Source organism: Rana temporaria, chromosome 3 (genome assembly GCF_905171775.1).
Source record: "Rana temporaria chromosome 3, aRanTem1.1, whole genome shotgun sequence".
Classification (NCBI taxonomy): Eukaryota; Metazoa; Chordata; class Amphibia; order Anura; family Ranidae; genus Rana; species Rana temporaria.
The window spans coordinates 100,014,991-100,029,590 of NC_053491.1; the positions used below are offsets into that span (position 1 = coordinate 100,014,991).

The 14,600-nt window shown below is 43.6% G+C and overlaps 1 protein-coding gene across 1 annotated transcript in view; it reads left to right on the plus strand.

Annotated features, from left to right (window-relative positions):
• LOC120931538 overlaps nucleotides 1–14,600 on the plus strand; it is a 38,665-nt gene continuing 24,065 nt past the window's right edge. Inside the window, exons 1-2 of the mRNA XM_040343091.1 lie at nucleotides 1–18; nucleotides 246–446. Of these exons, the coding sequence (XP_040199025.1) occupies nucleotides 300–446 (147 nt within the window). The 5' untranslated portion in view covers nucleotides 1–18; nucleotides 246–299. The remainder of the gene's footprint in view (nucleotides 19–245; nucleotides 447–14,600) is intronic.

Sequence of the window (14,600 nt, forward strand, 5' to 3'; positions counted from 1 at the left end):
TGATAAAAAAGAAAAAAGGTGATATGTATATGTTTTGCCTTGCATGCCTTTTTTAGATTTAATGGGTTGTTTTACAAGGTAACTGTTCATGTATACTTTAAAATGGATGAGAAAACAGATTACTTACTTGTAATTATGTAACTTTACCTAGGGCCCTGCCATTATCAGTAAATAAGGAATGCTCAGTCTAGCTGCTTTTCATTGTCACATATTTCTTTTAAACACTTCCTGGTCTCACTTCTTAGGCGTGTGACCTGTTAATGCACAAGGAGGCATTGCATAGGACGCAGTTCTGAAGAATGGACCCGGCAGAAGTGAAGTGGTCAGCATTTGAGTACACGCTTCAAGCATATGTTACCGACTTTCAAAAATCCTTTCCCAATATTATTAAAATCACAGAGGGATTCCTGGGGAAGCAAGAGATAGACAGTATCAGCTCCAGCACGGTAAGGACATTGCTTATACAATACATGTCTTTCTACTTTCTCTGTAAGCACCATGTTCCTCTAACACAATGGTTTTCAACATTTCTAAGACCAGGGCCAAGGAAATTCTATTCAAAAGCTTCCAAAGCTGCTCATTTATTCTATGATTATGATAAATAGGATTATGTAGAGTTTACAGTTCTGCAGTCAGGACTATGTCATGTACAATATACTGCATAATACTGCGCAAGGGGTCAGAACTATGTAATTACACAGCACAGGTTGCAGAGTGAAGTGAGTATGTTAGTGGTCAGTGTGTTACCTTCACTCACCATGCCACCTAAGGCCCTGTTCACACCACATGCCTTTGGATTTGTTTTAAAACGCATTTCAAATACAGTAAAAATTAATGCTCCTTGGGTATTGCACTGTGGCTACATTTGAAAAAAGTAGAGAAGGCACAACCCACACAAATGTGTGTACAAGCAATGCACGAGAATGCAACTCATTAAAAGGTTCCTTTCATAAAACATTAAAAAAAGCATGGAAAAATGTGCAGTGCATACAAAACCACATTCAAATGCACGTGAACACAATGGGCCAGATCCACGAAGCAGTTACGCTGGCGTATCTATTGATACGCCGCGTAACTGCTAGGTTGCTCCGGAAAACAAGATACGCCTGAAGCTGGGCTAGATCCGACTGGTGTACATCTTAGTACGCCGTCGGATCTAGGGTGCATATTTACGCTGGCCGCTAGGTGGCGCTTCCGTTGATTTCCGCGTTGAGTATGCAAATTAGCTAGATACGCGAATCCACAAACGTACGTCCGGCCGGCGCATTTTTTATGTCGTTTTCTTAAGGCTTTTTTCGGCGTAAAGTTACCCCTGCTATATGAGGCGCACTCAATGTTAAGTATGGATGTCGAATTTTGAAAATGTTATGTCATTTGCGTAAGTCGTTCGCGAATAGGGCTTTGCGTAGAATTACGTTCACGTCCAAAGCATTGGCTTGTTGCGGGTTAATTTGGAGCATGCGCACTGGGATACTCCCACGGACGGCGCATGCGCCGTTAAAAAAAACGTCATTTACGTCGGGTCAAGACGTATTAACATAAAACACGCCCCCATCTCATCCATTTGAATTGCGCGCCCTTACGCCGACAAAGTTGCGCTACGCCGCCGTAACTTACGGCGCAAATTCTTTCAGGATAAGGAAAATATGCTGTAAGTTACGGCGGCGTAGTGTATCAGAGATACGCTACGCCGGACAGAAAGATGCGCTGAGGTACGTGGATCTGGCCCAATGACTTTATCTTTGCATTTTTCTGATGTGAACAGGTCCTTCCACTGGTGGTCAGCAAACTCCTTCCTCTGGTAGTGGACACTCAGTATGTCCCTTTAATTGATGGTCTTAATTTGCCTCATTACCTTGGTGGTCAATTCTTAGCATGCTTCTTATATTGGTGGTCAGTGCTCAGTGTGTTTCATCACATAGGTGGCGGTGCTCAGTGCTTCCCCTTATATTGGCTGTCAGTGCTCAGTGTGTCATTTTACATTGCTTCTCAGTGCATCCACCTTTATTGGTGGTCAACATGTCCCCTTACACTAGTGGTCAGCATGCCCCCTAAGCTAGTGGTCAGTGTTTGCCCTGAAATTGGTGTGCCTTCTTATGTTGATGGTTAGTGTACCCCTTAACGCTGGTGGTCAGTGTGCTACCTTACATTTTTGCTCACTGTGTCCCCTTACATGGTCGTCAGTGGGCACCCTTACATTGGTGGTCAGTGTGTAGGCAGGTAAGAGTTTCCCCTCCATCCTGTAGGTGGCACTGTGTCATTATTACAGATAGAGAGGCATCTGTTATGCCCCGTGCACACGATCGGTGGTTTCCTGTTGGAAAAAGTCTGATGAGAGCTTTTAGTCGGGAATTCCGACCGTGTGTATGCTCCATCAGACTTTTTCCAACGGAAAAACTGCTGGAAAAAGATAGAGAGCAGGATCTCTTTTTTCCCCGTCAGGAAAAAAAAACTGATCTGAATTTCCGATCGTGTGTACAAAACCAAACGCACAAAATACCTGCGCATGCTCGGAAACAAATCGACGCATGCTCAGAAGCATTGAACTTAGTTTTCTTGGTTTGTCATAGTCTTTTACGTCACCACATTCTTGGCAGTTAAATGTTCACCAAACTTTTGTGTGACCGTGTGTATGCAAGGCAGGCTTGAGAGGAATTCCATCGGAAAAACCATCCAACTTTCTTCCGATGGGAAAATCGATTGTGTGTACGGGGCATTTAGGGTAATTGTTCCTTGTGTGTCATTCAGGAGTTCCTGGAGTGAGTGGTCAGGAATAGAGACCACCTGTCTAGGGAAAGTGATTTGCACAAGAAGAGGTTCCTGGTGAACAGGGACTACAGAGAGGAAACCTCCCGGTATTCAGAAAAGCCACACAGTGCTCTCTTAAAAGCCATATAGTGCCATCAAGAACATTGCAAACTGCCACCCCTTCAGCAGCAGCAGTCCTTCAATACTATAGGCTCTAATCCTGGTAATACTGTAAAATTACAATTGCTGCATTGCCATATATCAGTGCCCCAAAAAAACACCATTGTTCATTACTGTTAACCTATATATGCAATATACCAAATAATTACAACAATCAAAAAGTGTGTGTGTGTGTGTGTGGTATCCCCTTGACTTGGTACCTTGGGCCTGGGGCCCGCCTACAAGTGTGTCCCTCTACATCAGTGGCTCTCATTTCCTACGTTGTGGGGACCCCTAACAGTAAAGTTATTTTCGTAGCGTAGGTTGTCAGCACCCAAGGCAAGACAAGTAATTTGCGCCCCTAACCCATCTCGTAGCAGTTACACCCATGCCAAAATCAGGAGATAGGGTCTCCTCCAGTCCCTCCCACTTCCCAATCCTCACCAGTCAGCTGACCTCTAGTCTCTGCCACCCAGCCATGCCATGAACTGAATGGATGGCTACAGAGAGGCTGAGTGGGCGGCCGTTGGCTCCAGGGACAGCCCTGCTGGGCGGCTGCAAAAAGGCTGGGAGAGCGGTGCGGGCTTCAAGAACAGCCCAGGTTTCGGTGACCCCCCTGGCAAATCATAATTTGAGCCCCGAGGGGGTCCCGACCCCCAGGTTGAGAACCACTGCTCTACATGGTGCTCAGTGTACCAACTAACATGGTAGTCTTTGTGTTTCCTTACAGCCCAGATAGCAATGATAGCTTGCCACAAATTTGTGGCAGTGTTGAATTGTAAGTATGTTAACTTGCGGTACATTTTCACTGGCACGTGAAGCATAAGTTCTAGTTGACACTATTCCAATTTGTAACAAATTTGCGTGGCAAGTCTCTAGCAAGAACAAAGTTGCAGTGGTGAGTCTACAGCAGTAGATTACTGGAAACGCTGGAGAAGGAAGGAATCCCCTCCCCCACTTTGAATGACCTAGCATTCCACTATATCTTTCAATGCTGCTTACCTTACAGCAGTAAGGTAAGAAGATAGTACACCCGCCATGGGTGTTACTTACACCGAAGAGCCACCTCTCACAGAAGTCACAGTGCCGCCTGTTACTGTTACAGAGCACCAGCAACACTACACTCTGCACCCTGGATCCAGAGGAATTGATTTTCCCCTTCTGAGATTCGCCAGCACTTTAGCACCTTTTGCTACACTCACAATGGACTTTATTTCCATTTGTTTCTAATTCTACACGCAATGGGGCAGATCCACAAAGATCTGCCCCGGCGTAGCGAATCTGAGATACGCTACACCGCCGTAACTTACTTTTTTTGGCTTGAATCCTGGAAGAATTTGCGCCGTAAGTTATGGCGGCGTAGTGTATCTCTCGCGGCATAACGGTGCCTAATTCAAATCGGCGACTAGGGGGGGGCGTGTTTCATTTAAATGAAGTGCGTCCCCGCGCCGAACGAACTGCGCATGCGCCGTCCCTAAATTTCCCACCGTGCATTGGGCTAAATGACGTCGCAAGGATGTCATTGTTTTGACGTGGACGTAAATTACGTCCATCCCGATTCACGGACAACTTACGCAAACGAAAAAAAAAATAATGAAATTAAACGCGGGAACGACGGCCATACTTAACATAGCAGGTTTAACTATACGCCACCAAACAGCAGCTTTAACTATACGCCGGAAAAAGCCGACTAGAGGCGACGTAAAAGAATGCGACGGCCGCTCGTACGTTCGTGGATCGTTAGAAATAGCTAATTTGCATACTCGACGCGGATTACGACGGGAACGCCACCCAGCGGACGCCGAAGAATTGCATCTTAGATCCGAAGGCGTACGAAGAGGTATGCCTGACGGATCTAACCCAGATGCAGTCGTATCTTGTTTTGAGGATTCAAAACAAAGATACGATGCGGGAAATTTGAAAGTACGCCGGCGTATCAATACGCTGGCGTACTCGCTTTGTGGATCTGCCCCATTGTTTTTATTCTAATTATTATCAATTTTTGAATATATATTATCATTGCACTCTATATCATTGCACCTGTAGTCACTTGTTTGCAGCACAGCAGCACTTTATATATTTATTTATATCATTTTATACAATCTATTCTCTCTGCATTCATATATCTAGGTTTATATGGTATATGTTATATGTGATTTTCCCCTTCTAAGATTCGCCAGCATTTTAGCACCTTTTGCTACACTCACAATGGACTTTATTTCCATTTGTTTCTAATTCTACATGCATTGTTTTTTATTCAAATTATTATACATTTTTTTATATTTATTATCATTGCACTTTATTGCACCTCTAGTCACTTGTTTGCAGCACAGCAGGACTTTATATATTTATTTATATAATTTATTCTCTCTGCATTCATATATCTAGGTTTATGTTATTTCATGAGGGAGCGCAACACCACTATTTGTTTTTTTTGTGAGTTTACAGCAGTGTTTCTCAACTCCAGTCCTCAAGGCGCCCCAACAGGTCATGTTTTCAGGCTTTCAATTACAGTATTTTGCACAGGTGATTTGATCAGTTTCACTGCCTTAGTAATTACCACAGCCGTTTCATCTGAGGGAAATCCTGAAAACATGACCTGTTGGGGCTCCTTGAGGACTGGAGTTGAGAAACACTGGTCTACAGCAAGAGCTCTGCAAGTCTACGGCATTAAAATTCAGCCACAGTGACCCCTGTGGTGGGATGACTATTACACAACATACCTGAACCAGAACTTGCAGAATGTAAAGAATGCTGAACTCAAGTCAATGCGGACTTTCTGCAATTTCGCAACAAACTTGTAAAGCCTGACAAGTATAGCAATAGCTTAGCAAGTCATTTTCAAACCTGCAGCACAATTGCTTGCTATCTGGGATTGGTGGGCCCAGGCACCACCATGTAATGGATGCGAGGCATGGGGGGTGCATCTTGTCTTCTTTGCTACACCCTCCAGCTCTGACTACATTTCCCTCCCTAAGATGCAGCGTAACAGTTACAACTGTCACTGTCTCTGCAGTGCCCCACTGTTTGTATACAAGCTCTTGCCTAGTACTGTACAGTGTTTCAGCCTGTGAGTCAGATGCAAGGTGGACACAGAGGGCTAGATTCAGGTAGGGGGACGTAAGTTTGTGCGGGCGTAGCGTATGTTATTTACGCTACGCCGCCGCAATTTAGAGAGGCAAGTGCAGTATTCACAAAGCACTTGCTCCGTAAGTTGCGACGGCGTAGCGTAAATCTGCCGGCGTAAGTGCGCCAAATTCAAATTGTCAAGAGGTGGGCGTGTTTTATGTAAATAAAACATGACCCCACGTAAATGACGTTTCTCACGAACGGCGCATGTGCCGGCCGTGAACGTATCCCAGTGCGCATGCTCCTAATCACGTCGCAAATAGTCAATGCTTTCGACGTGAACGTAATTTACAAAATGCCCTATTCGTGAACGACTTACGCAAACTATGTAAAATTTTCAAAATTCGACGGCGGGAACGACTTCCATACTTAAAGGGTCACTAAAGGAATTTTTTTTTTTTTAGCTAAATAGCTTCCTTTACCTTACTGCAGTCCTGGTTTCATGTCCTCATTGTTCGTTTTTCCTTTGATGTTGCTGTAATTCCTCTCTGTTCTGGACACTTCCTGGTTGCCTGTTTCCTGATCACCACAGTACTGGGAGATTTCTCACTGTGGTGACTAATCAAGGAGGTGTGTCTAAAACCCCTCAGCACCAATCCAGTTTCGTTTTGCAAAACCTTCTCTGCCCTCTATTGGCTCTCTGGCTCTGTACATCAGAGAACCAGGAAACAACAGCAAAAACAAAACTAAACTGTAGGTACATTATATGATTGTTTTTTATCTATTTTTTATGCATTTTCAAAGGAATCAGTTAACTATTACCCTGTTTTACCCTGTAAAATTTCCTTTAGTGACCCTTTAACATTGGCTATGCCTCATATAGCAGGAGTAACGTTACGCCAGAAAAAGCCTTATGCAAACGACGTAAAAAAATCCGTCGGGCGCACGTACATTTCTGAATCGGCTTATCCAGCTCATTTGCATATTTTACGCTGAAATCGACGGAAGCGCCAACTAAATATGCACCCTAAGATACGACAGCGTAGGAGACTTACGCTGCTCGTAACTTAGCCTAATTTAAGCGTATCTGGTTTCCAAAATACGCTTAAACTTACGACGGCGTAGATTCAGAGTTACGACGGTGTATCTACTGATACGCCGGTGTAACTCTCTATGAATCATTCCCAGAGTTTGTAATCCCACAGCTGGGTGTTGCAGAAACAGTGATGGGGGGGGACTGGGGGAGAGCAGGTAGAGCACACAATAAAAATATACTATTCAGCTGGGAGGCTGACACGGCATAGTGGAATTTCAGGCAAATTTCAGGCAAACATCTACGTACACAGGTAAAATACACACATTTTGGCAGTTTTACCCACCAAAGGGTTTGCAAATTTGTTCAGGCACTTTTGTGATTTACCCACCTCTAGCCAATCTGCCCAGTTAGGAAGATCACAGTGCTGCAGCTTTAGAGCTACTTAGGACCCCTCATCTAAAGCCTCGTACACATGATCAGATTTTCCGATGGAAATTGTGTGTTGACAGACTGTTGGCCTAAAATCCGACCATTTGTATGCTCCATCGGACAATTGTTTTCCGCAGACAAATGTTGGATGGCAGGCCTATACATTTTCCGGTCTGTTGTCACATTTTCTGATCGTGTGTACACAAGTCCTTTAGACAAAAGTCCAGAGTACAAACACACATGCTCGGAATCAATGCTCACCAAACACGACATTAGCAGAAGGTGCCCAAAGGTGGCGCTCAAGAGCTGAAATTTCATGTAGTACGTCACTACGTTCATGTATGTTGGCCAACAATTGTGTGCCTTTGTATGCAAGACAACTTCCTGGCAAACGCCCTTCGGACAAAAGTCTGATGCTTTGTCTGCGGAAAATCCGATCGTGTGTACGAGGCTTTAGTTTAGGTTCATATTTATCTGGTTATGGTTGATACATTTTTCAGGCTTGTTTTGCGGTGAGTTTTGTCTTTTTAAACCCATGTTTTTAAAGCATTTTTGCATGCATTTTGTGTGTTTTTTTAAATTTCCCTATTAAAAACACTGTATATAGCTGGTTGCTAAGGAGTTGGACGGGAAGCCGGCCGGCGCATCCTTAACCGATAAGTTGATAGCTGAATGTAAAAAAAAAACAGACCCTGCAGCCTGACAGGTCAGAAAAGCGATGAGGACAACCGAGCACCCCCCCAAAGCACCTTGTCTCCATGTTGATGGGGACAAGGACCTCTTCCCCACAACCGCCATCAGGGGGGTACAGGCGGTACACCTGTAAGGGGCCCTGAGGTCCCCAGGGGCCCAGATGGCAACCCCCTTTTTTTTTTAGGGGTCCGGAGGCCCACAGGGCCCCAGAAGGCAACCCCCTTTTTTATATATATATATACTTATTATTATTATTATTATTATTATTATTACTATTATTATTAAAGGGCCCAGAGTTTCCCAGGGCCCCGGATGGCAACCCCCCCTTTTTTTTATAAATATTTTTGTTTATTTATATGTATATATATATATATATTTTTTTTTTATTAAAGGGCCCAGAGGTTTCTTGTTTTTTTTTTTTTTTTAATAAAGGGCCCAGAGGTCCCGGATGGCAACCCCCTTTTTTTGTAATTTCTTTTTATAAAAAAAAAATAATAATTTGTGTATATATATATATTTTTTTTTTATTAAAGGGCCCCAGATGGCAACCCCCCTTTAAAAAAAAAATATATATATTTTTTTGTAAACAGCCCCCCCCCGCTTCTCAATTTCAGGCAGCAGCACCCCCCCCCCCCCCCCAGGTTCTCTGCTCCAGGAGGGCCAATGCCTGAAGCTGTGTAAGGGGCCCCATAATTCCTGATGGCGGCCCTGCCCACAACCCTGGATCCTAGCCCCCCATGTAAATGAGTATGGGGTACATTGTACTCCTACCCTTTCACCAAAAAAAAGCAATGTAGTGTTACAGTAAAAAAGAGATATTTTTTGACAAATTCCTTTATTAAAAATTAAGGATATCCCCCCCATCGTAGCTCCAACGTAAATCACAATGTATTCTTTCTCCACTGATGTCTTCTTTCTCCGCTTTCTCCGCCGTTGTATTCCTCCTCCGCCACCGCCGAGGGCACCCTGAAATGAAAAAAAGGGCAGGGTCTCAGGGTGACTTTACCCATAGCTATATAAGAACTGTCAGACACCAGAGCTCACAGAACAGTGGAAAGAGGAGTGTTTTTTTAAATTTTCAGTGGGTCTTCGGCGGCGGCGGTGAAGGAAGAATACATCGGTGGAAGAAGCAGAGAATGAAGACATTGTGAATTACGTTGGAGCTACGACAGGGGACATTCTTCATTTTTAATAAATGACTTGTCAAAAACCGTCTCTTGTTTTTTGTAACACTACACAGTTTTTTGTTGTGAATTGGTAGGGGTTCTATGTCATTCACGTTGGGGGAGCAGGATCTTAAAGGGGGCTTCTAGATGCTGATAAGCCCCCTACCTACAGACTCTCACAACCACCATCCAGGGTTTTGGGGAAGAGGCCCTTGTCCCCATCAACATGGGCAGCCTCCATGTTGAGGGCATGCGGCCTGGTATGGCATACCAGGAGGGGCCGCTCATTTGTCCCCTACCTTTTCTGACCTGCTGGGTTGCATGCTCGGAGGAGGCCCCACTCTGTTTTTTACTTTTATTTTGGAGTGAGGGTCCCCTCCTAATCCATACCAGACCCGAAGGGGGGGGGCGGGGGGGACCCTACTCTGTTTTTATCTAAATTTTTTACATCCAGTTGTCAGCAGGAACAGATGACAGCTGATGACTCATCGGTCGTTAAGGACGCAACGGTCGGCTTCCCGGCCTGCTTCTTAGCAACCAGCGATATACAGTGTTTTTAAAGGGGAAATAAACACTTGCATTTCTGGTATGATTCCATTGAAGTCTATCACACACAAAATGCAATCTGCTGCGGGAAAAAAAGTCGCTGACCTTTTCCAAAAATGCACCGGCTGAAAAACGCATAGATGCAAATGTTTACCATAGAACAGTGGATATGAATGTGTACCATAGGAGACCAAGTTAAATGAACTGTAATGCATTTCTGCAAAATGGAAAACACACAAAAAAGTGCATAGGTGTGAATGTAGGGTAACTGGACAGAGGTGAGCAGGCTGGAGGCAGTGAGTGGACATAGGAAGCTGCATTGCTGAATGATAGAACATGATGTGGCATCTGCCTGGCTACAGTGTGATGCATGTGTGGGAATCATAACAGGCTGACTGGTGTCATAAGGACAAGAAGTCAGGTTAATCTTCCCAGTGGGGGCACAAAAAAAAACGGCACAGGTTGTAACCCTCATCTCTGATATCCAAAGCTAAAAAATAATGTAGGCTAGAGTTCTACATTAAATGTCTCATCTCCAGTGTACAATAAATAGATAATACTTTTATTGTTTTCTTGATAACATATAAAGGCCATAACTGGAAATTTTCTGTACTTCCCCTAGCAGCACCCTTATTCGTTTACACACAATAACCAAAAATGTGACCTTTATTATTTGTGACAGATGTTATAAAGAATGCAGAAGTCTTCTGTACAAATGTTTATGATTTAGAAAAATACTTAATGAGGCTGTCCCTTGTCCCCGCTTTTGTTCACCATCGCACTGGAACCTCTAGCGGCCCATATACATGGTAATCCGAATATAAAGGATGGAGTTGGCTGGAGTAACCCACAAGTTGACAATGTTTGCAGATGACATGCTTATGTACGTCAACTCTCTGCATATTACTTTACCAAACCTTCTCTCTCTATCATGAGCAACTTTGCAACCATTTCAGGTCTTCATATGAATCCGTACAATTCACAAGCCTTAAACGTTTCCATGCTTGATTCCCTTAAGGATTCTTTGCAAGCGCAATTCGCATTTCAGTGGATGTCCTCGCTACCATACTTGGGGGTTTATCTTACCTCTTCTTTTCATTCTCTATATGCCACTAACTATCCCCCTCTTATTTCTTCTCTGAAACGCCTGCTGAATACTTGGGATCAGGGCTTTTTTTCAGGGGGAACTTGGGGGAACTCAGTTCCACCACCTCTGACTCAGACCCTTTGGTGCCTGATCACCAGAATCACTTGTAAACACAGAAGTCTGGTTTCTGTGCTTACAAGTGACAGCTCTGCACTCTGTATGTAACCCCCCTGAACTCTGAACTCTGTATGTAATGCAATCCTGGTATTTAATGCCCCTTTAAGACCCTTCTACTGTTTGTGAAATTTGAACGGGGTCGTGGTTGAGTTCCTGCACCTATTTTCTGAGAAAAAAAGCTCTGCTTGGGATATTCCCCAAATATCATGGATGGGTCATATCCACGCCATCAAAATGTCCCTCCTGCCCAAAGTACTATATTAATTTAGGGATTCTTCCTATCCCTATCCCCCCTCATGTCATTTGTATTTTACAACGTTGTATCTTAAAATGTATCTGGGGTAGAGCTAGCCTGCGGCTTAATAGATCCCTTCTGTACACCCTGAAAGTCAGGGGAGGGTTGGGAGTCCCCAACATTGCTCACTATTACAAGGTTGTCCAGATCGCTCCTATTGCTCAACTTCATGCGGGTAACTTGGCACCTCTATGGTCTCTCGGTCTGGGATTCTATTAAATATTCTGCACGCCTGATATCACCCTCACCTCCCTCTTTTACCACTGCTTAACTGCCCTCTGTTCCCTCCTGGGTTGGAGAATCACCAAAGCTTTCAATGGTGGAAGCAAAAAGGTCTCACAATGGTTCGTTCTTTGCTCACACCCAGAGGAGTCTGCTCATACCAATACCTACGGTACTCTTACAAGATTTCAGAATCTTTTTCTATTCTTCTGCTGCTTGCCTTTACATGTATCCTCCCCTCTTTGTTGAGCTTCTGCAAGCTCTAGATGAACAGCGTAGGCCGTAGCCATCTAGTTTTGTGAACGACTACACCCCCCCCCTTTTTTTTTTTTTTTTTCGTGCCAGGCCTTCCGCTTATATTCCCCAATTTTTTGTGTCACAGAATCACTAGGACATCGGTGGTTTAGAATACATGATATTGATTTGATTGCCTGGATGTTGTCCTTTTGGCGTCTCTTGTGAATAAACGGTTCTTATGTCTTAGAAGCTCAGCTTATTCTTACAAATTGATGTTACTTAAGTCCTGCCTTACCCATGCTCTATTACAGTATAGGGAAGAGCTTCGTATCAGAGTCGAACTCACGTTCGACTCGAACATCGTATGTTCGATTGTTCGTCGAATTACGAAAGTTTTCGGCCGTTCACTGCGGCATCGCAGTGCATTGCTGGCTGACGATTGGCCAAGCATGCTATGACCCGCATGCTTGGCCAATAACAGCTTGCAAAAAACGGAGAGCCATAATTGGCTTTGGCCAATTATGACTCAGGGGGTTTAGTACACGCCCCACACTATAAAAGGCCCCCTGCAGGTCGGCCTTGTGTAGTATGTTGCGGTGGTTAAAAGAGAGAAGACAGAGAGAGAGAGTGTCATTTTTAGTAGGTAGATAGAGCAGGCAGGCTAGTCAGTTAAAGTTACAGTGTGTAGAGGATATATATGCATCCCAGGTGTTGTATATATATTTATACACTGTATTGAGTTTAGCTAGATCTGCTCTTACTAATTTACTGACAGGCAGGCAGGTGATTGTGCTAGCTGCAGTATTCTCACGTGGTGTATTGCCTGTGTCCTCTGCAGTGTGCACCTAAAGCTACGTGGTGTGTACTGCCCGTGTCCTCTGCAGTGTGCACCTAAAGCTACGTGGTGTGTGTACTGTCTGTGTCTGTGCCATTTTTCTCAATGATTTTCATCCATATTGCAGGGACCAGACATTACATTAAATCCGCAAGCAGTTTTAAATTACTTTTTTCTTATAGTAATCTCACTTTGTGCAGGGGCAGTTCTAAACACATGCCACTTCACAGGCATACTATAGACACCCAGCAGGTACGATATTTAAAGGAATTTTTCGGGTTTTTTTTCTTCACTTTAAGCATCATTAAAATCACTGCTCCAGAAAAAACGACAGTTTAAAAAAAAAAAAAAATTCCATTGATACATGTTCCCTGGGGCAAGACCCGGGTTCTCAAACACGTTTTACGACAATAACTTGCATATTAGGCTTTAAAATTAGCACTTTTGAATTTGAACGTTCGAGTCCCATAGACGTCAATGGGGTTCTAAATGTTCGCGCGAACGGTCGGTCCGTTCGAAGGTTCTGGTGCGAACCAAACGGGGGGGTGTTCGGCTCATCCCTATTACAGTATATGAGTGTTGCCGCTCCCACTTTACATTTGGGGAGCAATGTTTATACAAAGTGCATAGTTTTTGTACCTCTTTGACTTGTTATATTAAATACATTTTAGTAAAATAAAAATACTTAATGGATATAAACTACTAGACCAGCTAAAAAAATTACCATTGCATCAGATTGTATGCATACAGTGTCTCACTAAAGTGTGTACATGTTTGTAAATATTTTATTATATATTTTCATGTGACAACACTAAAGAAATTACACTTTACTACAATGTAAAGTAGTGAGTGTACAGCTTGTATAAATGTCAATTTGCTGTCCCCTCAAAATAACTTAACACACAGCCATTAATGTCTAAACCACTGGCAACAAAAGTGAGTACACCCCTAAGTGAAAATGTTCAAATTGGGCCCAATTAACCATTTTACCTCCCCGATGTCATGTGACTCGTTAATGTTACAAGGTCTCAGGTGTGAACTGGGAGCAGGTGTGTTAACGTTGGTGTTATGGCTCTCACTCTCTCATACTGGTCACTGGAAGTTCAACATGGCACCTCATAGCTAAAAACTCTCTGAGGATCTGAACAATAGAATTTTTGCTCCACATAAAGATGGCCTAGGAAGATTGCCAAGACCCTGAAACTGAGCTGTTGCTTGTGGCCAAGACCATACAACTGTTTAACAGGACAGGTTCCACTCAGAACAGGCCTCGCCATGGTCCACCAAAGTAGTTGAGAGCATGTGCTCAGCGTCATATCCAAAGGGTTGTCTTGGGAAATAGACATATGACTGCTGCCAGCATTTCTGCAGAGGTTGAAGGGAGGGGGGGTCAGCCTGTCAGTGCTCAGAACATACGCCGCACACTGCATCAAATTGGTCTGCATGGCTGTCATTCGAGAAGGACGCCTCTTCTAAAGATGATGCACAAGAAAGCCCGAAAACAATTTGCTGAAGCATAGGTGTGCGCAGCCTATGGCATTTGGGTGTGCACACCAAAGCTCAAACACACATGCATGTGTAATATACCGTATATGGCAGTGGGCAAGTCAGTAGGACTTTGTCAGCAGGGCAGAGATTGGTGTCAGTGTCTTTATTTGTATTATTATTATTATTTTTTTTACAATTTTATTTTTATTATTTATTTTTTTAAATATATATATATATATATTATATATATAATATATATATATATATATATTTAGGAGCCCTGTTGGGGGGCTTTGGTGAAATATCAGTGGTCTAAACAGACCCCTGATGTCTAAGGACAGAGATTCCCCAGTTCCTTTCTCTGCAGCCAGGCAGCAGGGGGAATCTGCACAGTACAGGGTGATTAGAGTGTG